This window comes from Chelonia mydas, chromosome 11, assembly GCF_015237465.2.
Source record: "Chelonia mydas isolate rCheMyd1 chromosome 11, rCheMyd1.pri.v2, whole genome shotgun sequence".
Lineage (NCBI taxonomy): Eukaryota > Metazoa > Chordata > Testudines > Cheloniidae > Chelonia > Chelonia mydas.
In genome coordinates this window covers 38,878,274-38,902,233 of record NC_051251.2, presented here as the reverse complement: position 1 = coordinate 38,902,233, position 23,960 = coordinate 38,878,274, and the positions used below count along the sequence as shown (strand labels likewise).

Genomic DNA, 23,960 nt, shown 5'->3' with positions numbered 1-23,960 from the left:
AATTTATGTGCCTTAGGAGGCTCCATATATTTTATTTTAACAAAATAAAATTTAACAAAATAAAATATCAGACAATAAATAGCATTTAGGCTCTGATCCAGCCAGCATTTATACATGTGTTTAACTTTAAGCACTTGAGTTTTCAAAGTGCTGTGACTTCAATGGCATTATTCATATGCTTAAAGTTAAATATGTGCATAAGAGTTTGCTGCAGCAGGCCCTTCCCAATTTCATTCTGGCACTGATCCTTATAGTTTGAATAATGGAGCTAGGTCATAAGCACTGTAGATAACCAGAGGCACTAATCATTATGGGCTTTATCGTTTATACATTGAAGTCAATGGCAAAGAAGGATCAGACCCTAAGGTCCCAATTCTGCAAACAATGGTGCATGTGAGTACTCTCACTGACTTTAATGGGACAACTCATGTGCATAGAGTTAAGCACATGCATAAGCCTTCGCAGGAGCTGATCTTAAAACTAGCATATTCTTTATGTTAATAATTAATCACTAGGCCATGGTCTCTTCAGTATAAAATATCAGATCCAAATTAATAACAAAGTCCCCAGTCTGTACTGCTCAATTTTCAGTGTTTTCAACAAGCTAGAAATAAATGCATCAGGGCTTTTTTCAGCAAAGATAGTTTAAAATACAATGCTCACTGGGCTACCTGGCTGGCTATAAATACCTTTCCCAGGAATGTCAAATGCTGGACAATAAGGTGGGCGCTTTCAGTCTTTCCGGCACCACTTTCTCCACTGATGATAATGCACTGATACACAAAACAAAATTGTAAATGCATTGTTCACCATAAAGCTGATCAACTCAGATGTTCAACTGCTACTTTTATATTGTTTTGAATACATACCAAGACATCTTCAGAGTCAACTCTCTGTATATCAGTAAGAGTCACAAGTATGCTTGTTTCTTCACTCTTTTGATTGATAAAAGGTGCATCATCATAATCTCTGGGTGCTTATACATGTTATGGAGAGAATAAGATCCATAGAGCCCAGTGCTATGACACTATTTGAAACATGGACTCTTTTACTGGGAAAGTACCATTCTACCTAACGTACAGTCTAAGGGCTTGACTACACGTGTGAGTTACAGCGCAATAAAGGCGCCCCGGGCGCACTAGCTCACTATCCGTCCACACTGGCAAGGCACATAGAGCGCTCTGACTCCGCAGCTACAGCGCTGCTGGTACTGCACCTCGGCAAGTGGAATAACGTTTGCTGCGCCCTCGCTGGAGCACCGCAGCACCAGTATGAACGAGGTGTTGCTTTACTGCGCTCCGATCAGCCTCCGGAAACGTCCCATAATCCCCTTAAGTCAAGTGGCCACTCTTGTCATTGTTTGGAATTAGCTGTAGGAATGCAGAAATGCCCTTTGAAAGCTCCGTTACTGACAGCCGGCTACTTATCTGCTCTGAGACAAAGCAACCATTAGTGTGGAATGCTGTGTGTGAGAGAGAGAGAGGCAGGGAGGTGAGGGGGGTCTGCTGCTGTCTGAATTTACAAGACAGCATGCTGACATGCTCTCAGCCCCCCCAAAATCCACCCTCTCTCCCCCCACATAGACACAACACGCTCCCTGTCACACTCCACCCCACCCCACCCCCCATTTGAAAAGCATGTTGCAGCCACTTGTATGCTGGGATAACTGCCCATAATGCATCACTCCCATGCCACTGCAAGTGCCGCAAGTGTGGCCATGCCAGTGTGCTTCAAGCTGTCAGTGTGGACAGACTGCAGCGCTTTACCTACTGTGCTCTACGAAGGCTGGTTTAATTCAAAGCGCTCTACATCTGCAAGTGTAGCCATGCCCTAAAAGCCTGATCTTGCACTTAAAAAAAAATCCTCAGTGTTTGGTACCATGTACAGGGAACACCCTACACACAGTGCTAATCCCTGAGCTGGCACAGCATCCTGGGCTTCTAAAGAAGTCAGACAAACAAATATGTATCTGTTTATGAGAGGAACCCAGAAGAGAAGATCTGCATTCCTCCTGTACCTCGTGTCAGAACTAACAGAACTGTAGCCACAGATTTTATTGATTGTCTCAACCAACCCTGGGAGTCCTAGGCTCAAAGATTACTTGTACAGTAGTCTTTTGGAAACAGCAAACAGTAAATTAGCTATGCAGACAGTATACCAAGATGCCTATAAATAATTAGCTACCTAAGCTCAAGGATATGGATCCACAAGGCAAAATTAGTTTGTAATCATATATAAGGCACTTGAAAAAATTAAGATTTACAAAATAAACCTGATGGGCTGATTTCAAAATGATGAACTTGCTTCTTGACTTCAACAAATCCCCTCATCATTTATTCTACACAAATACTAGTTTCTTAGCAAAACCCCTCAAGAATTACATAACTAATAGCTACATCTAATGGACCCTTGGTACCTGCACTCCCCTAAACCCAATAAACTGTCAACTCTCTTTCTCCTTTTTCATGTGCAGGGTTCATCTATATTCATCTTTGTCTGGTGTATTCTGAATGCGGTTTTATTGTATTATTTTATTGTGTTTTAAACCTTCTTTAGAAGTATTTACTATGAACTAATGTGCAGCATGCATGTCACGGAGGATTTTATAAATAAAATCATTATTATTCCCCAATACCCATATCTATGCATAGTGCATGATGTGAAAAGGAATACAAGAATTACAATCTTGAAAATATTGTAAGAAGGAATCCAGTTTCTGTACACTATATTTCCATTCTCATTAAAATCATTGCCATATAATTGGATTTGCGTCCTCATTACATTTATGTTAGAACTCTCATTATTATATTTTGCCATGAAAATGAGTGATCCCATAGTTAATGGTTTGTATTTTCTGTGACTTGTAGTCACAGGGACTGATTCTCCATTGTCTTGCACCTGTGCGAGCTAAGTGCAAAATGCCACTGATATGGCAGCATTTTACACACATTTTGCACAGTTGTAAATGAGTGTACCGGATGCAAGATAGTACAGAATCAGGCCCATAGGGCAAAGATCGTCAGCTGGTGTTATCTGGAATCAATGGAGCTACGCTGATTTACACTGACTGAGTATTCAACCTTATAGTGTCTACTACTGTACCATGACCTTTTCAGTAGTCCTAAAACTGATTGGAATGCTGTTCCATTTTTTCTGCTATACATACATACTCTGGAACAGAAGGTTTCACAAAGATCAGTGACAGAATACTAAACGTAACCTAAGTAATACAGCATTCTATGACCAATGTTAAGTATAAAACGAGATGAACTCGTTCTTACCTGATCCTTGCTGAAAGTTACCATGCCCTGGTAAGCAGCATCGGCAGAGGCAAATATGTGGGGGGGATTTGATGACCGCTTCACACCATGGTAAAGCGTGGAAAACTAAATAAAAAAGAAATCTGTCAAAATAAAAATTTCACCCCGTGTAATCAGGGATGTCAGGAAGGATGGTCTGGTGATTAGGATGCTGGCCTGGGAAGACGGTTCAATTCCCTTATGTGCCGCCGACTTTCTCTGTGATCTTGAGCAAGTCACTTTGTCTGTCTGTGCCTCAGCTCCCTATTTGTAAAATGGGGATAATTGTACTGCTCCCCCATAGGGTGTTGTGTGGGTAAATATATTAGAGATTGTGAGGGCTCAGATACTTTGGTGATGGGGAAGGGCACATAAACTCGATAGAGATGTTCTCCACAGAGTAATGATTTAAAGAAATTTTGTAAGTTTTATTTTAAATATATTTTTGTGGTTTTCAGTGACCAAGACTCCTAACCATTTACAAGCCTTTTCTTTCTTGTGCATCTTCAATTTTACAATCTACAGCAGGTATTGTCCTCATCTTGTTGTTCCTCTTACCTGTGGAGAATATATGCTGAGATTCTGGAAGGGGTTTAAGGCTATTAAAATGTCTCCAACATAAGTATAAATTTGTAGATCAGCATAACGCTTCTGAAGTTGATGGATAATTGTATCCTAGGATTATAAAACATTTGACAGTTAAGAAATATTTTTCCAGATAGCAAAATTCATTGTAAATATATTGAGAACACTGAGTAATAACTGATTATCTTAAATGTTATTTGTCATTTATGTCAACCACTGACCTCACAAAACCAAACCAATATTTTCAAAATGTCATGCATCTCTCTTTACAGTATTGCAACAAAACCAAATTAAAAGCAATAACCCTATTTTTTTATTAGTTTATGCTGGTATGCCTGTCAGAGAAGCAAACACTTTAATGCAGTAAATGGCCATAGAGGTTATCAGATTTGGGGGGGTTTCATTGCCAAACTTGCATGTAAACTGTCACTTAATTTTTGTAACTTGACTCTTCATGCTCATGAGTTCATCATAGAACAAAAAGGAACATAAAACAAGACCATAATTTTTCAGGTATTACTCCATAAAATTGTTTTATATGGGAACCCAGCACATTTTTATATTATATGTTGTTCCTGTTGGAATACAAGTTAAGGTTCCCCCAAGCTAAAATTAACAGGTTCTCTGCACACATGTGGTGTATTAAAACTTGAAGATTATACGTATGAGTTTATCACTCTTTTCATAATAGAGTTTTTATTATCTGTAGCTGGGACATTCTTTTAAATACATTATTGGTTTTGAAGAAAAATAATTCTAATCCTGGTTTTTGAGGCTAAGCTTCAATTTTCTTGCAAATAGAAAATAATTTAAACTAGCATCATCCATCATTCAGTTCTTCTGTGTTTTAGGTTTTACTGAAACTGCTTTTATATCACTGAGTAGAATATAAATGAACTTGTGATAGCAGATCAGAATCACGTGTGGAACAGTTATTCTTTTATGCCAAGACTATGAACAATTAATTTTGTGACATGATGACACTGTTAGAATAAAACCTATAAAGCAGAAGCAAGCAATACATGTGATGTAATGGTCAGGGCTGAGAAACTGATGCCTGAATGGTACAGTACCTCATCTAGAACCTCTAGGTTTACTAGATCATCATCTAGAACGTATTTGTTAGCCGCATCCACACGATGAGGTCTTCTAGTGTGTATTCGTTCATACCTGCAGGTGTGTTAATAGAGTATCAGTGTGAAAACACGATTCTAAAAAATTCATCCAGTGAGAGGCAATAATAATTAACTTAGGGGGTGATCTTTTCAAACAGAAAACAGGCACACTCTCTAAACAACTTACCATGGAGCATTTTGAGGGAATATTTTTAAATAAATGCATCAGCTAAAAGCCCAACATAGCTCCCATATTTTTTCCTTCACAATATTTACTCCTTATCTTTTTAGCAGTGCTCTCAGATGAAGGATTATCTGTGGGCAGGCTGTCTCTGAATATTATATGTTCCAGAGTAGCAGTCGTGTTAGTCTGTATTCAGAAAAGAAAAGGAGTACTAGTGGCACCTTAGAGACTAACAAAATTATTTGAGCATAAGCTTTCGTGAGCTACAGCTCACTTCGTTGGAATGCATCCGATGAAGTGAGCTGTAGCTCACGAAAGCTTATGCTCAAATAATTTTGTTAGTCTCTAAGGTGCCACAAGTACTCCTTTTCTTTTCTGAATATTATAGAAACCTATCGAAATACCCTCCCCTTCTTTCCCACCTCCTCACCACAAGATGTTAGTCCCAGGTAAACACGAATATATTACCAGTTCATCTAATTAAATATTTTTTCTAGGAACTTTAGTTATTCCAACTACTGGGGCTACAACGAACAAGAAAGAGTACAATGTCCTTCCCGTTACCTTGGCGTTTGCCAGAGCGTCTCCTCAGATGACCCTGCGCCTGGTCCAGAACAACATTTTTGAACCACAACTGCCATCAGACTTTAAATTCTATGGATGTTCAGTCAGCTTCTCCTCAGAGATTTAATGATAGTCTTTAAGCCACCCAATTAGAAGCAGAGACAAACTGTCCCATAACCCCTTTATAATCTGATTACACTGAAGGAATCTTTGAAAAAGCTGGTGTATTTTTTTAAACAACATATCACATTTTATAAAGAAATGGGAACAAATTAAGAGTGTATGAAATGTCTTCCACAGAGGAGGTGATAGATGAACACCATATAAGCACGACCATGTTTTTTCTTTACAACAAATATAATCAAAGCATAGCAGGAGGACACCCACTGAGATACAGCAGCATCCTGCTGGGTAACACTAAGCATTGATCCTCAATGACAGCTCCTGACAGAATGCTGCTGCATCAGTTGCCATGTATAAAGTAGGAATCACATGAGAACACATTCCTAACCAATGATAATAGTACATCTGGTAGGTAGGACAATACTAGCATGCTTCTGTCGACACCACAGATTATGTTACATGTGTAAAATATGAAAGGTTGATGTGCAAAGAAAAAGATACCAGGTCTTCCCCTCCCCCCACCCCCGCATCTACAATTACTGACTTTTGAAAATCATGTTTCAAAGAGCAGCATAAGTGCTCTTGCTCTACCCCTGCCCCCAACACACATGCAGTTCCAAACTTAAGTTTTCCGATACAACAAGCAAACATACGGTCAGGTGCAGAAGAATTATTGATCAGAATTAGCCTTTTAGCAAAGAGGGAGGAGGTAGAGACATTTAACTACAGTGGCACCCTGACAAATGCAGATTACATTTAAGGATCTTGTTTATTGGTTTCTTTTTTTTACTCATTTTCATTGTTAGTTTTGGCTACTTAGTACACTGTAACATCCTAGAAAAATCATTTCTATAGATTTATTTGAACTCTGATTGTGTAAAACAGAGTCAGGATACAGTTGTTTCACCAGCAATGAAAAAAACCACCAAAATACTCATACAAATTTTTTGAGACAGTCTTATTTATATTTTGCATCCTATGTGTCCACACAATCTGGTGGTTTACTATGCTACTATGCATAACCAAGAAGTGACACAAGGAGAGAATGAACAGGAAGTGATGAATTAATAATTACCATAATGGAAGTCATTTCCTGTGGACAGCATGGTTAGGATGTGTATTAGCTGAAACTCCCATCAAAGGGAACTTGTCATTTTCTGTTTTTTCCTGTGTTTATTTTTTTAAAAGGTGATATTTAGAGATTTACTTTCATAATGATGGGCCAGATCCTCAGCTGGTGTAAATCAAAGGAGCTGATCTGGCCCATCGTCGTTTTGTTGATTGTTTTTGGTTTAAGCTTAAATCCAGAGTCTCTAATTAAATTGCAGAGAAGGATGTCATCATGAGTAATCAGGTCCATCCAAACATAGGAACATTCATTAATTCAGAAGTAGAACAACTATTTTAACATTAGTTCCTTTATCGGCCTTGAGACGCACCAGGCAAAGTTGTTGTCAGAAAGGATGATGGAAGAAAACATCCATATTCAGACATTATTGAAGTGAAAGATTGCAGGAGCGATGTCAAATCACAGCAAATTTGCAAGTACTTTGTATGTGCCTATGTTTATACCATAGGTGCAGGGAGGAAGTTACAGTCATACCTAAACATCTCCAATTGCAGAGTGGCTTTGTAAACTAATCTCTTATCTGATTATAAAATTCCAACTGTTTCTTTTCCCTATGCGATAAACAAGTCAGTTTTATTACTGGAAATTTTCTTTTTACCCTGTACAAACAAATGAGTAAAGAAACTATTCTTAATCAAACATAAGGAAAACAAAGACCACTGTGAATATATATTTTCTTTTGCTTAACTCATTTTCTCAAGTACCTGATTAGGAGGAGAACATTAGGAGCATAACATCACATTAGCTTCAGATCTCATGCTTGCCTCATCAGTTTTCTATTGACCCTATGGCCTGCAGATATGTTGACAGAGAGAAGGTAGAAGGAATGCAAATAGTAATATTTAATGGTTCTACCAATGTCAGCCCTCTACAGTTAATATTTTACCTAAAAAGTATATTACTAAAAAGCAGAGGAAATCAATTTTTAATTGGGGAATAGCCATATTTTTATGAACAAGATAAAATCAGTGACAACTATTCTTGGTTTTGTGACATATATGTATGTATGTATGTCTGTGTGTGCGCACGCATACCTATGTATGAAAATAAACAAAAGCACACTGACATAGGGTATTGGTGGCAGCAGCATAGAGGAGGATTATTTGGTCATTTGGGGAAGAAAATGTAAAGGGATCACGTGGCCCAAAGAAGAAGACATCCTCACTGACAGCTCCAAACTCAGGAGAAAGGCAGAGTGGACCAAAGATTTTCATCCATGTAGTGTCTGGAAGTACCAACCACCCTCTCAAATTCCATCAGAGCCTCTTTCTTGGCCTAAACACTCTTGGTGCAATGAAACTTATCACAGTTTTTAGTTTATTCATATTTTATCTAGGACCAACATAGGAACAAATAGTTTGTGCATAGAAGAGGTGGAGGAAAAACAAAGAGTCTAAACTCCTAGCTCACCCTTTCTTACATTATTGTAATCTGAAAGCAAACGATTGCTCCTTGACTAAGACTTTGCAAGGAAAATATTGAACACAATGGGAAGAATTAACTGTGAACCTCTCACTGACCTTAATGACAGTCATAATGGAAACACTGACACATCCTTAAATGTAACATCACAAATTTTGGCTTGGCTATAATAAAAATCTGTGTGAGCTCCAGCATAAGTATATACCGTGTAATTAGACTGGGAATCAGTAGTTTCCTTGCCCATAATAGTTTTCAGGTTTTTGTCTTTTAACTCCTTCCCTTGATATTTATACAGCTGATGTCTGGAAGAGTTGCATTAAATCCTGCACAACATTTTACAATCTGAGCATTACTTTTGGTTTTGCTTGCCATTATATGTCTTAGCTCACGCAAAGAGGAAATTTCAAGCTTGATGCAATCAAATTCTTTACAGTTAATTGATTTCAAAACTGAATGCAAGCTGCCAAAGTAGCTGGCTATCTGTTTGTAAGACCTTCTCCTCCTCTGATAGGGTCCTGCACTAATCAAACTGGCTAATGACAATGCGGGGGGCTGCCAGGCCAGTGCAGTTCTGGTCCTGATATTTGACCTGCTGGCACTTCTGAACCTCCTGTCTGTCTGCATTCTTTTAATGTTAGCTAGGAGGCTTTTGGACTTGCCTCCTTCCCTAGTGACAAATTTACAATCTCTCATTAAGGGCACGAGGATTCAACACCAGGTTCCACCAGCTTCTACCACAGACAGAGCCCACAAAGAAGGGACCCCAGTAATGGAAAGCCTGCTAGGGTAGGCAGCAGTGTCACCAAGCACCTGCAATTTCCCTTCCTTTGGGGAGTTCACAACTGACCAGTGGATCCTCCAAAATGGGCTGCAGTGGGCAAGGAGAGGATGCGGAGAGGATGGCTGTGGGATGGGACAGATTCAGCATATTTCTTGGACAGTCTTCTTCAGTAGGTCTCCTACGGCAGGTAGCCAACTGCAGCTTAAAACTGCCCTCCACCTGGAGAGAGTATGGGGGCAGTGTAGTGGTGTGGCTGGAGCAGTGCCCCTTTGTGGACCTTCCAGGTGCCCTGGGGGGAAGAAGTCTCTATTTCCGGTGTCCACTGAGGCAGACTGTGACCCACTGGCTCATTGTTGCCTCTTCAGTCTTACCCCTTTCTGGGTAGGTTAAACCTCAAAATGTTCTACAACAAAAAGCAATCCTACCTCAATGTTGGGCCATCCCTCAGTCTTCCAGGACAGCGTTCCTGTCCTTTAATTCGGGGTTTCTTCCCAAATAGTCTCTGATTCAAGCATTGCTCATTCCTTGGGGTATGATGTTCCTGCCCAGTGACTGCTCCAGCAATCAGGCCCGTCTCTCTGCAACTCTGCAAGCGAAGTTCCCTTCAGGCGGAGAGGCAGAACTCTGTCCTCCTTCCTGACCAGTCAACCCTGAACTGAGTCAGGCTCTCCTTTTATTGCCCCTCCAGGCTTGGAATTGGCTGCAGGTATAGCAGGCAGGGCTAGCTGAGCCCACAGGTTCTTCTTCATCCTTTCTCTGCTGGTGCAGGGCCCCATCTCAGGGGAGTATAATTTGTAACTTTCTGTGCCAGCATAGATGGGGGGAATTAAATCTCACAAAGGGTTAATTTTTCTGCTAATGGTTCTCTCTCTCTCAGAAATGCACATTGCAACAAAGCTCGGTCTTCGCATTAAGACAGGGCGGCTCAATACGGATCAAATAAGAACCCATCCACTCAGACACTAAATCTTCACTTTCCCCTATTATCATGAGAAGATGAGCTGGCCAGAAGCTGGCAGAACAAGTTGCCTGACTGACCCTTCTGAAGGGAAGAACTATTGGTAGAGGGGAGCACAGGCTCTCCAGATAGCAGAGAAACAGCAGAGAGAGTAGAGAGCCAGATCTGGAGTGAGGCTCCTTAAAGCCTCTGTTAATCTGAGAACCGGCCATTTTGAACCACAACCATTTTGGATTTGCCCAACACCAATTTGTGACCATCAGCTTGATTCTTCCAGACTGCAGTTCAGCCTGGGAGTGCTACAAAAGACCATTGTTTTTGTCAATTTTAACCACTGTGATGGTTGATTGAGAGGGTTAGCAAAGTAGACAGGTGGCAATGGATTAACAGAGCTGCCCCATATTAACTTCCTCTGAAAATCAGCCAGCTGCCATCAAGGGCCTTACCAATGACCTGCAACCTATTTATTAAGCATACCTCTGCTAGACATGACATCCACTACCTTTTCATCTCCTAATATCAATAGCATTCTATAGAGGGCCCTCTACAGCTCTTTTCTGTTACTCTTCTATTTCATCACAACAGTATAATTTGAAGTGTTTTTGTTGCACAATACCTAAAATGTTGAGGGCTGGTTCAGGAGGAGGATGCCAAGTGAAGGTTAAAATGCATATTCTACTATTTTTTAAATTGTTCCTAAATTCCAGTATTTTTCAAAATTGTTTTCCCTCACCAGGACTTGCAATTATTCCCCCAAACCCAAAAAGCAGAAACTGCTCTTACTGAATTTGTATTCCTCCAGCTCACACATGGCCACTCTCTGTTATTTTAGATTTGCTCCTGATTGCTAGAATGGGTACAATGATTTTTTATTTTAGGATTTCTTTTTACTTGCTGCCTGAGAATTTTTGAGTATTTGAAATTGCAGGGGAAACTATTTGCAAAAATGTATCATGAATTATTTTCTGGTGTTTTTCAAAATATCAACAAAATATTTTATGCACTCCCCCCCCCCGCATTTTCCAACCAATTCTATTCACAATTACTCGGCTGTTTGGAAGTATTTCTTGCACTCATTTTTTAGTTTTGAAAAAAATTTGGTTCAGGGATAAATCCATATGAAGAAATCAAGAATTGGCAATCAGACTTAAGGACGCAAGAAGAAGGTAGAATTTTGAGAGTCCCAACTTTGAAGTTGCTCTTCTAAATGTAGCACAACATCATCTTTAAGCATAATGATATTATGAAGTTTGACATATGTTTTCCCATTGTTTACATTTTGAACCAGCTACCAGCTCTGCCAAGTTTGGATGAGGTCTTGACGTGTACAATTCCACAATACACACCTAGTTTTTGCAGTATATATTGCCAGTGAAGTCAGCTCAAAGAGCAGTTTAACATTTAGGAGTATCAGGAAACAGCCTGCTGAAAATCAGTCTAGATGGTGGAATCTCTTGTGCCATGAATCAAAAAAACAACTGACCACAAAAATGAGTTCAAGACATCAAAAGACATGTTTGGAAAGGGAACAGCTCTCCATTATAATCTTCCCTAATGGATTATCCAACATACCCAAATGCTATTTCACAAAAATATTTACCTACCGGAACTGAGCAAGGGTTTTATTGTGAACGGAGAGCTTGCAGTTTCCATAATCACTAATACTCCCCCCTTCCCTGAGCCTTCCAAGGGACAGAGAAAATAGATAGAAGTAGGCAATATTCAAGTTCTTCTTCATTAATATTTTTACAATGACTAAAAGTGTGCCTAAGGGTGTCTAATAGAACAAGTAAAATACAAACTTCTGCCTTCAAGAGATTACAATCTAATTTTATAGACATAATGCAACAAGTGAAGACGTTATCATAATTACCACTTCACAGGTGGCTGAATTGAGGCACAGTGAAATTAAGTGATTTACCAAGCTGCCATATGGATTTAGTGACAGAACGGGGAAAAAAACTTGGTTATGCTAATTCCCTGTCCTATTTTTTTTATGATAATGATTATGTATATAGTTCCATGAAATGTTCCATGCAAATCGATGAGGTCCCTGCCTGGAAAAATTTACAATCCAAATATACCAAGACTGTGCCCTAGCCACATTATTACACACCCTCCTTTATTTATGGCATAGAGTATTTATGTCAGAAAGTCTTTACAGACACTGCATGTGACCGGGAGCTCTACTCATTTACTCCTGAACCATGCATCCATCTTCTGTTATTCATACCCTTTCCTGAATTTGAGTCCACCTCCCTTCTAGTTTTCCTCAGTTCATTACTATGTGGGGCCTGAGTCTATCAAAACAAACTCTATTCCTGTCCCTCATTCAGCACCAGGTCACTTTCTGTAGCAATATACTTACTCAGTCCCTTCCCCAACATCTCACATTCATTATGTAAGGCCAGGTTCAGTAACAAGAGTTTGATAAAAGAAAAGGAGGACTTGTGGCACCTTAGAGACTAACAAATTTATTTGAGCATAAGCTTTCGTGAGCTACAGCTCACTTCATCGGATGCATGCAGTGGAAAATACAGTGGGGAGATTTTATATACACAGAGAACATGAAACAATGAGTGTTACCATACACACTGTAACAAGAGTGGTCAGGTAAGGTGAAGTGATGATGAAGTGAGCTGTAGCTCACGAAAACTTATGCTCTAATAAATTTGTTAGTCTCTAAGGTGCCACAAGTACTCCTTTTCTTTTTACAGGTAAGGTGAGCTATTACCATCAGGAGAGCGGGACGGAAAAAACCTTTTGTAGTGATAATCAAGGTGGGCCATTTTCAGCAGTTGACAAGAACATGTGAGGAACAGTGCGGGATGGGGGGAAATAAACATGGGGAAATAGTTTTACTTTGTGTAATGACACATCCATTCCCAGTCTTTATTCAAGCCTAAGTTAATTGTATCCAGTTTGCAAATTAATTCCAATTCAGCAGTCTCTCGTTGGAATCTGTTTTTGAAGTCTTTTTGTTGAAGAATTGCCACTTTTAGGTCTGTAATCGAGTGACCAAAGAGATTGAAGTGTTCTCCAACTGGTTTTTGAATGTTATAATTCTTGACATCTGATTTATGTCCATTTATTCTTTTACGTGAGACTGTCCAGTTTGGCCAATGTACATGGCAGAGGGGCATTGCTGGCACATATCACGTTGGTAGATGTGCAGGTGAACGAGCCTCTGATAGTGCGGCTGATGTGATTAGGCCCTATGATGGTATCCCCTGAATAGATATGTGGACACAGCTGGCAACCGGCTTTGTTGCAAGGATTGGTTCCTGGGTTAGTGGTTCTGTTGTGTGGTTGCTGGTGAGTATTTGCTTCAGGTTGGGGGGCTGTCTGTAAGCAAGGACTGGCCTGTCTCCCAAGATCTGTGAGAGTGATGGGTCATCCTTCAGGATAGGTTGTAGATCCTTGAGGATGCATTGGAGAAGTTTTAGTTGGGGACTGAAGGTGGTGGCTAGTGGCGTTCTGTTATTTTCTTTGTTGGGCCTGTCTTGTAGTAGGTAACTTCTGGGTACTCTTCTGGCTCTGTCAATCTGTTTCTTCACTTCAGCAGGTGGGTATTGTAGTTGTAAGAATGCTTGATAGAGATCTTGTAGGTGTTTGTCTCTGTCTGAGCGGTTGGAGCAAATGCGGTTGTATCGGAGAGCTTGGCTGTAGACAATGGATCATATGGTGTGGTCTGGATGAAAGCTGGAGGCATGTAGGTAGGCATAGCGGTCAGTAGGTTTCTGGTGTAGGGTGGTGTTTATGTGACCATCGCTTATTAGCACCGTAGTGTCCAGGAAGCGGATCTCTTGTGTGGACTGGTCCAGGCTGAGGTTGATGGTGGGATGGAAATTGTTGAAATCATGGTGGAATTCCTCAAGGTGCCACAAGTACTCCTTTTCTTTTTGCGGATACAGACTACACGGCTGCTACTCTGAAAAGAGTTTGATACTGTCCTCTACTTTTTCTGAAAAATGCTCCCTTCCTAGGGACATCTAAACCTTGATGGGTGCGAGATTATTCTGGCTCCCAAAATGGGCTGCAAATTAGTTTCCATTTGCTAAAATGTGATGATATATTTTGGCTCCAGGAGAGAGAGAGAACTGGAAAATATAGCCTTGCTGGAACTCTGGTAACTGAAACCCAAGATTCTGGTTTGTTTATTCTGCTTTCTGGACTTTTCCTTATCCATGAGATACAATATTTTTAAATGAAAACATTATGCAAATATTGTTATGGTAAATGTGATAATGAAATGTATGTGAATATTATTATTTAACATATATATTGCAGTAGCATCTAGGAAACAAACAAACAGCCCTATTGTGCTGGATGCTGTACAAAGATACAGTAAATGACAGTCCCTGCCCCAAAGAACTTATTTGCTGGAGTTGGAGGAGATGGGGAAATAAAAGTAATGGCCAGAACTCATTTCCATGCAATGGTGACACCTGATTCTGGGCTAAGGGTTTACCAAGCGAGAATAGAAGGGACAGGTTAAACACAAGACCAGAGTACTAAAGGAAGGACAGAGGGTGAAATCCTGATTCCATTTAAGTCAATGACAAAACTTGCAGGATTTCATCTAGAGAAACCAGGTCAGATCCTTGGCCCACAGTGGCACGAAGTAGTCGGAAACCTACAATATCAATGGTGATTCTCCCAGTGTTGGGCAAATCTCTCACTGGCATAGAGACAATCATAGCATGTGTGACTGAAATGCAACTGTACTCCAGTGATCTGTCTGCCAGGTGGCCCCTTGGATTGTGGGCAGCTGAAGAGTTTTGGTCAGCCCAGAAGTAGCTCTATTTAAGTCATAGGGCTTGCATGGCATCCATTCGCCCTAGGACCAGAAAAGTCAAAAAGGTGACTTAGAGCCATTTTTTCTCTCCCTTTAGCTGCACTAACCATAACTTGGCCACAACCACTGGTTGAGCCCATTATGGCAATAAATTCAAAGTAATGTATTAAACTGAGGTCATTTGAAATAACGTGGCCCAGAGTTCTAGAATTTAGCTTTTGCATTTCTTCCTAATAATATTTTTACAGTTTTTTCATTTAAATACAAATTTATGTAAAGGATAGAATTCTGCCAGTGTGATTCTGATTCCAATTTTATCAGTGTAAATCAAGAGTAATTCTCTTGAAGTTAATTGAGCTAGACCAGTGTAAAACTGGTGAGTGAAATCACACTGGGGCCATATGGATGTTCAGCTGAGACTGTGAATTCCTTTCACAGCTCATTTACTAATAATGAAAAGAGGAGAATTTTATCCAAGAGAAACAAGTAGGTCTTTTGCTGCCTGTCACAGCCATGATTCTAAAGATATGTCTACACAGCAAAAGCTGTGCACAGGCTCATCTACACCCAAGCTAGCTTGAATCCAGCTAGTACAGGAAACAATACCTGGAAAGACAGCACAGTGTGGGTTCCATCACAGGTGATGCAAGCCTGGCATGGATCTTGGGTATGAACTTGGCTTGGTCGCCTGCTCTGAAGCCCACACTGTGCTGTCTTCAATGCTATTACCCACACAAGCTGGATTCAAGCTAGTTCAGGTAGTCTAGCCCATGCTCAGCTTCTTCTGTGCAGACACACCCTAGGGTTACTTCCTATTTTTAAACAAGGAAATTGACAGTGTGATAAACACCATGGAGACTAACGGCTTTGAGGCGAGCAAAATAATTTCACAGGAAACTGAAAATAAAGGCTGCAGAAATCATAAGGGAAGAAAAGGACACAGTATCCTGATTTCTGCTTCCTTGAGTCTAGATAAACCCTACTAACCAGGGTGTTGGATGGCACATTAAAGAAGAGGTGATCTTAGAGATAACATGGATCTGTTCCATTGAGGGTTTTATAGCTCAGTATACATTTGAAATGGATCTGACAGCACACAAGGTTCCAGTGCAGGATGGGTAGCATGGGCCTAATAGATGGCCTTTGGTTTATACCACTTAGAAGTATTATTTACCAGTTGCAGCTTCTTCATTAATTTCTTGCTTAGGTCTAGATAGCATGGTTGCAATTGTCTAGCCTGGATATGACAAATGCATGAACTACTGAGGCAAGGAATTTATCCAAGATAAAGAGACTGAATCTTATTAGCTGGAGATGGCGGGAGCAGCTAATGGTAACTGACTGTGGCAAGCTGCCACCCCAATACACCTCTTTGTGATCAGATGTGAATCAGTTTCCCGCACTGTCGTTTGGCCTTCTCTGATTGTAGGAGAGTCTTGGCCATCCAGACAGCCCACGTTGCAGATTCCTGCTTCTTTTGGGGCCACAGAGTCCTTTACCAAAGGACAACAGAAAGGTAAACGAAACCAAACCTTCAGCCCTGCTGTGCCCAGCTAACCATCTCTTCCTCCCAAGCACCCCTCACCCACTACAGTTTGTCCCCACGCCTTGTCTCAGGCTCCTGTGCCTTCATTAACCCCACAGTCCAGAGGCTGACACACTCCCCACCCCAGAGTTCAGGTAGGCTACAGCTCTTCAGGAGCCCTATCTCCAGTCAGGCTTCCAGCTCACCCCTGCTCTGCTCTGCTTCCCCCTTCTCAGCCTTCTTTCAGGTTGCTTCCCAGAGGGACGGCATTTCCCACCTCCTCTCCCCTCCATCTCTCTACGTGGACTCATCCAGCTCATTATGGAGAAAAAAAACCCCCAAACCCGTGCTCTCCCCCAGCTGGACTTTATCTCTAATTAGGCCTGGTCCATCCTCCAGGTGAACCCAGGCTGGCTAATTGGCCTCTCAAGCCCATATTAACCCTTTCATGACGTATGTGGGGTACACACCCTATTACAGTGATGTTATTTGATTTTCCGGGGTCAGTGATGTATTCAGCATGACCTTCAGACTAAGCACTATCTTGACTGACAGAGGGTATGTGTCTTTGACTGTAGGTGAAGTGATGGTGTTTACCACCTCCTCAGAGCATTCACATCTTTCAAGCATCATTTTGGGCTTTCCTGGTTTCAGTTTGCACTGTTCTTCCGCTTAATTTCTTGCTCTGCTATAAATTGTGGAATAACAACTTGAGTTACAATCTCTACAACTTTGCAGCATTTCTAAGTCAGTTCTCCTAGGGTTTCTAGCCTGTAGCCCTGCCATTTGTGTTGTGATCTCACAAAATAAGCAAGGCTAATCTTCTTAGATTCTCTCAGGATTTAGACGAGACACCTGCAAGGAACACATAGATGCTGAGTCAATAATGAACCAATGCATGATAGTGGGCACCATTCTGATGCTGATATCTCTCAAATCAGACATAAAAGTGGAACCTCCTGATCACTTGTAGTCAGTAATCACTAAGGAGTCTGGTTCTTTTCACAGGAAAAGTCTTGGTAAATTCCCAGTTCTAGATAATTGCAGTCTGCCTCCTTAGTTTCCTTTAAGTTTTAATGGGAAAATACATTATTTTCTGCTCTTTCTTCTAAACTGTTTTGTGGTGCTGATATGCACTCTCAAAAAAAGTTTCCTTATTTCCACACCCAAGCAGTTATTAGATAGATGATTTTATATAAAGACTAACATTTTATTATACATTACATATACATGTACACATTAAAGAGTCAGAGAGAGCACGCACACCGCGTGATGTGGCAAAAAGGTTTTAATCAGCATGCCCTCGGGAATTCCAATGTATTTACAAAAGGTGAAGCTATTGTACAAGTGACTTCTGCAGATCAGCACAAACGGATGCCAATAAAACTTTTATATAACACTGAACCATCATGTGTTCTGTGTATGTCATATACTTTATTGAAAACTATTTTTAAATGCTTTAGAGACTTTTAAAACTTTTTATTGGTACTCTTTTTTCATATCCCTCTGCAAAGCCAGGTCCCTAAGCCCTGGTCTACCCTGGGGGAGGGAATCAATCTAAATTTCTCAACTTCAGCTACGTGAATAACGTAGCTGAAGTCGACGTACTTAGACCTATTCACCACAGTGTCTTCACTACGGTGAGTCGACTGCTGCCGCTCCCCCATTGGCTCTGCCTGCACCTCTCATGGCGGTGGAGTACAGGAGTCGACTGGAGAGCGCTCGGGGGTCGATTTATCGTGTCTAGACTAGACGTAATAAATCAACCCCTGCTGGATCGATCGCAGCCCGCCGATCCAGCAGGTAGTGTAGACATACCCTTAGTATCAAAAGTTCAACTGTACAGACCTCCGAGGAAGAAGAAAATTATAACTAACATATGTATGATACCTTTAAAAATTAACTTAGTTAGTTTTTCTACCAATAATAATCTTATGATTATTAGCATCAGTCCAATATCTCAATGTCTTTCAGAGCTGGAAGTAAATGCCCATTGAGAAGTTATGGATCTCCCAATTCCCAAAGTATACTGGGGCAAACCTTAGTAATGGCCAGATGTAAGCTATTAGACCTTACTCACACTGGAAGCTCTTTTGGGGAGGGGATGGTTTTTTGCTATATGTCCACACAGTACCTAGCAAGACTGTGCCTGATTCCGGATTAGGAGCTCTAGGTGCCACTGCAATTCAAAATTAAAATTTGTTACTGGGCTAGGGCTGTATATTGCCCATCCTGAATCTCAGCTTAATGTCGTTTTGGGTGGAAATGGCACATTTAAACGGTGGGAAGTATAAGGAAACATGTTTCTGTCCGGTTGTTTTATAGAAATGATAACCTTGTGATGGTGTTTAAGGCTTTGGAATGTTAGAAAAAGATGGATTATCCGGTGGACAGCAGTTAGGCAATCAAAGGTGCATGATAAGTGCTATTTATAACAAAGTTCCATGATTAATCACAACTGTCACTTCCTAATAAGTGTGTGTGTGTGTGTGTGTCTGTCTGTCTGTCTGTCTGTGCATGCATGTATATGTCCCTTTCCATCACAGGGGTATTACAAAGAGTAATTTATTATTGTTATTATTCATTTATTATTTGTATTTTAGTAGTGCCCTAAGAGCCCCAATCATTGACCAGGGCTCCATCATTCTACGTGCTGTACAAACACAGAACAAAAATATGCCCGAAAGAATTAGAGTCTTTAAAGAGTTTTGAGATCCCCAGATAGACCATATATAAATATACAATGTATTATTAGTCTGTGTCACACAGGGGGAGCCCAAACCAAAACCCACATTCCAAACTAACTCCCCTTATAAGACCCTATTGTCACTTGCTTATATCTTTGTGAAATTTTAACCATTTGGGCTGAAATTTTCCATACCAGGTGTCTTCTTCAGCCTGAATTTCTTTGGCAAATTTCAGCCAACTGTTTCTGAGAACAAGGCTAATGAAGAATACATTGTTTTGAGATGTTAAAAAATTCTTCAGACCTTTTCCTTGAAATGCTCTAGCTCCTCTATGCTTTGGAGCAGGGACTTGAAATTTGCCAGCAGAGTGGGCTGTGTGTCTGGGACATGCCTTTTCCCACCCCCATGAAAATCCACCCACATTTTGCAAAGTTATAAACCTTTGAATATGTGCAGTTCACAGGTGCTCAGTAGAGACTTCTTTAACAGCTAAAATCTGACTTTGCAACTTTAATTATGTTTGTAATGTAGCACGTGTGTGTATAATATGAATAGCAGTGTTGGGAAAATATGACTTATGCAGAGGAAAAAATGATTTCTATACTGTGTTGAAATATAATGAGGAGTCCGATAGCACCTTAAAGACTAACAGATTTATTTGGGCATAAGCTTTTGTGGGTAAAAAAACGCACTTCTTCAGACGCATGTGAAAATTACAGATACAAGCATAAGTATACTGGCACATGAAGAGAAGGGAGTTGAAGGTGCTGAAGTATTTTTTTCACAATACTCAGCAGAAGTAGTACTTCATTTAATAAGAAACTAATAATCATAGTAATGTTAGGCTGGAAGAGACCTCGAGAGGTCATCTAGTCAATCCCCTCATCCCGCCCCCCAGCTGAGGCAGAACCAACTATACGTAGCTAGACCATCCCTGACAGATGTTTGTCTAACCTGTTATTAAAACTCTCCAATGATGGGGATTCCACAACCTCCCATGGAAGTCTATTCCAGTGCTTAACTACCCTTATAGTTGGAAAGTTTTCCCCAATATCTACCCTAAATCTGCCTTGCTGCAGATTAAGCTGATTACATACTAAGCAGTCTGTGGATTCGAGGTTTCTGAAAATTTCCACTTGCTATTTCCTGTATCCAAGGCCTAAATTGTGCTTCTTCAGTCTGCCCTGTGTAGTGATGGCACTGCCGCAGTAATAGCACAAGGAAGGAATTGTGTCCCGAAACAATTAAGGTTCCTTCCCACCTTTCCTGTGTTTTTTGGGGAGGTGGATAGTAATCTGCTACTGGTCTTGATCAGTAGCAGATTGCTAACCCTCCCTGCAGTTGAGTTGCACTGGCCATAGCATAGAGTCCAGGATTCCTCCACTCAAGGGGAGTAGCAGGTGGGAAGTGCACATTTACATCTGTGTGTCTGGACCCAAGGGCAGGGCTTTATGCTGACAAGCCAAACTATTTTTGATGTTGGTAAAGATTACTCTAAAGATGGCAATAAATTCTGTATGTAATGTATTTGGAATGGATCAGGTTGTAAGTTCTTTGGAGCAGGAACCATGTCTTCTTAGGGACCTGAAAGCAAGATACCTCAGCTGGGCTTCTCCTTCTCCACTGATGATTCCCAGTTTGTAGAGTTTTACTGGGAAACTTCCCCAGCCAGGCTGAATTAGCCCCCCAGCTCCCTAGGTGAGACCAGTCACCACATGCTCAGCTCTGCTCTTTCTGCTAGTTCAGGGCTGCTGCCTGCTGTGAGTGTGTCTGGATGCTGGGCTAGAAGACTACAGTTTGGATTTTAGTACAGTTGTGTAATCTGCACCTTGAGCCCTGCACCCCTTTGTGGTGAGGGGAAATCCTGGGACCGAAGCAGCCTGATTCCTGCCTGAAGAGGATCCCTGCCAGCAGAAATCAGCCCCTCTTTAGCAACTGAGGAATCCAGAGTCATCTCTGAACTTGAGGATCATTCATGGAGTTTGTGAGTGCACCATCTTTTAATCCGTCAGGGAATTTGTTTTTGGGACCCCCTACTCACTGAATTGTGTCCTCAAGCCAGGGAGTAAGGGTTTGGGGGTTTTATAACCTGCTGCATATTAAACCTGTGGTGGGATTTACCACCTTCTCCCACTTGCGAGTCCTTTGGGCTGTACTGAACCCAGTCAGCCACACTGCTAAATCACTGCAGAGAAGAATTTTGTGGTCATAGGTCATCAAGGGCCCCAACAAAATATGTGTACCAACAGGACACTAATCTTACATTTGCTACATCAAGTCACGTGACTGGGGAAAGTCACAGATATTAGCAGCGTGGGCACCAGTGAACCTAAAAATAGTGTTTTACCCTGTTATGTTATATTTGTCTCCTGTTTAATATAATTATTGTGTTGAATATATTGTACGTGTTTGTGTTATTTCTTAGAAGTCTCCAACTATCTGGCAAGTAAATGGGGATTACCCTGTGATTAGAATTTTCCTCCCAAGCTGCCCTGGTGACCCTGCCAGGAAGAAGCAAGGGGGGTGGAGCCACCACCAAATAAATTCATAGGAAAAAATAAAGAAGATACACCCTGCTGAGTGGGTGGCGGGATCCAGAAGAACCCAGACCTGTCCATCAAAACCTGTAAGCAGATTGGCATTAAAGAAGGTAACCAGGTGGAGAGGGTGTGCTAGACTTGTGTTATTTGTTTATATTCATCCTTTGTAATTTGACCTAGTTTCCACTTTTTGTAGGACTCTTTTCTGATTTTTAGATCATTTGTTAAGCCAGGGTGGTCTCCTGCCATACTTCCTATCTTTCCTACACAGTGGGATAGTTTGCTCTTGTGCCCTTAATATCTCTCTGAAAAACTACCAACTGTCTTCAATTGTTTTTCCCCTTAGACTTGCTTCCCATGGGATCTTATCTACCAACTCCCTGAGTTTGCTAAAGTCTGCCTTCTTGAAATCCATTGTCTTTATTTTGCTGTTTTTCCTCCTACCATTCCTTAAACTCATGAACTCTACCCTTTCATGATCACTTTCACCCAAGCTGCCTTCCACTTTCAAATTCTCAACCAGTTCCTCCCTATTTGTCAAAATCAAGTCTAGAACAGCCTCTCCTCTAGTAGCTTTCTCCACCTTCTGAAATCAAAAATTGTCTCCAATACATTCCAAGACCTTGTTGGATCATCTGTGCCCTGCTGTGTTATTTTCCCAACAGATGTCTAAGTAGTTGAAGTCCCGCATCACCACTAACTCCTGTGCTTTGGATGGTTTCAGAGTAACAGCCGTGTTAGTCTGTATTCGCAAAAAGAAAAGGAGTACTTGTGGCACCTTAGAGACTAACCAATTTATTTGAGCATAAGCTTTTGTGAGCTACAGCTCACTTCATCGGATGCATACTGTGGAACGTGTAGAAGATCTTATTATATACACAGAAAGCATGAAAAAATACCTCCTCCCACCCCACTCTCCTGCTGGTAATAGCTTATCTAAAGTGATCACTCTCCTTACAATGTGTATGATAATCAAGTTGGGCCATTTCCAGCACAAATCCAGGTTTTCTCACCCCCTCCCCCCCCCCCCGCCCCACAAACTCACTCTCCTGCTGGTAATAGCTTATCTAAAGTGACCACTCTCCTTACAATGTGTATGATAATCAAGGTGGGCCATTTCCAACACAAATCCAGGTTTTCTCACACCCCGCCCCCCCCCACAAACTCACTCTCCTGCTGGTAATAGCTTATCCAAAGTGACCACTCTCCTTACATTGTGTATGATAATCAAGGTGGGCCATTTCCAGCACAAACCCAGGGTTTAACAAGAACGTCTGGGGGAGGAGGGGGGGAAAAAACAAGGGGAAATAGGCTACCTTGCATAATGACTAAGCCACTCCCAGTCTCTATTCAAGCCTAAGTTAATTGTATCCAATTTGCAAATGAATTCCAATTCAGCAGTTCCTCGCTGGAGTCTGGATTTGAAGTTTTTTTGTTGTAAAATAGCAACTTTCATGTCTGTAATCGCGTGACCAGAGAGATTGAAGTGTTCTCCGACTGGTTTATGAATGTTATAATTCTTGACATCTGATTTGTGTCCATTTACTCTTTTACGTAGAGACTGTCCAGTTTGACCAATGTACATGGCAGAGGGGCATTGCTGGCACATGATGGCATATATCACATTGGTGGATGTGCAGGTGAACGAGCCTCTGATAGCGTGGCTGATGTTATTAGGCCCTGTGATGGTGTCCCCTGAATAGATATGTGGGTACAGTTGGCAACGGGCTTTGTTGCAAGGATAGGTTCCTGGGTTAGTGGTTCTGTTGTGTGGTATGTGGTTGCTGGTGAGTATTTGCAAGTGAAGAAACAGATTGATAGAGCCAGAAGAGTTCCCAGAAGTCACCTACTACAGGACAGGCCTAACAAAGAAAATAACAGAACGCCACTAGCCGTCACCTTCAGCCCCCAACTAAAACCCCTCCAACGCATTATTAAGGATCTACAACCTATCCTGAAGGATGACCCAACACTCTCACAAATCTTGGGAGACAGGCCAGTCCTTGCCTACAGACAGCCCCCCAACCTGAAGCAAATACTCAAATAAATTTATTTATGCTCAAATAAACTGGTTAGTCTCTAAGGTGCCACAAGTACTCCTTTTCTTTGTGCTTTGGATGATTTTGTTAGTTGTTTAAAAAAAAGCCTCATGCATCTCCTCCTCCTGGTTAGGTTACTTGACTAATCATAATGGAGAAGAACTGATTTAACATGGAGCCAAGTATCTATGACAGTAGCAGGGCAGGCAGA

General features: G+C 41.1%; 1 protein-coding gene across 1 annotated transcript in view; it reads right to left on the bottom strand.

The window, feature by feature from the left end:
• The window catches only part of MYO3B (myosin IIIB), a 298,357-nt gene that overhangs the window by 184,970 nt on the left and 89,427 nt on the right, over positions 1 to 23,960 (bottom strand). The window contains exons 9-12 of the mRNA XM_043525586.1: positions 4,958 to 5,054; positions 3,858 to 3,974; positions 3,282 to 3,386; positions 690 to 773 (exon numbers count right to left, since the gene is read on the bottom strand). Of these exons, the coding sequence (XP_043381521.1) occupies positions 690 to 773; positions 3,282 to 3,386; positions 3,858 to 3,974; positions 4,958 to 5,054 (403 nt within the window). The remainder of the gene's footprint in view (positions 1 to 689; positions 774 to 3,281; positions 3,387 to 3,857; positions 3,975 to 4,957; positions 5,055 to 23,960) is intronic.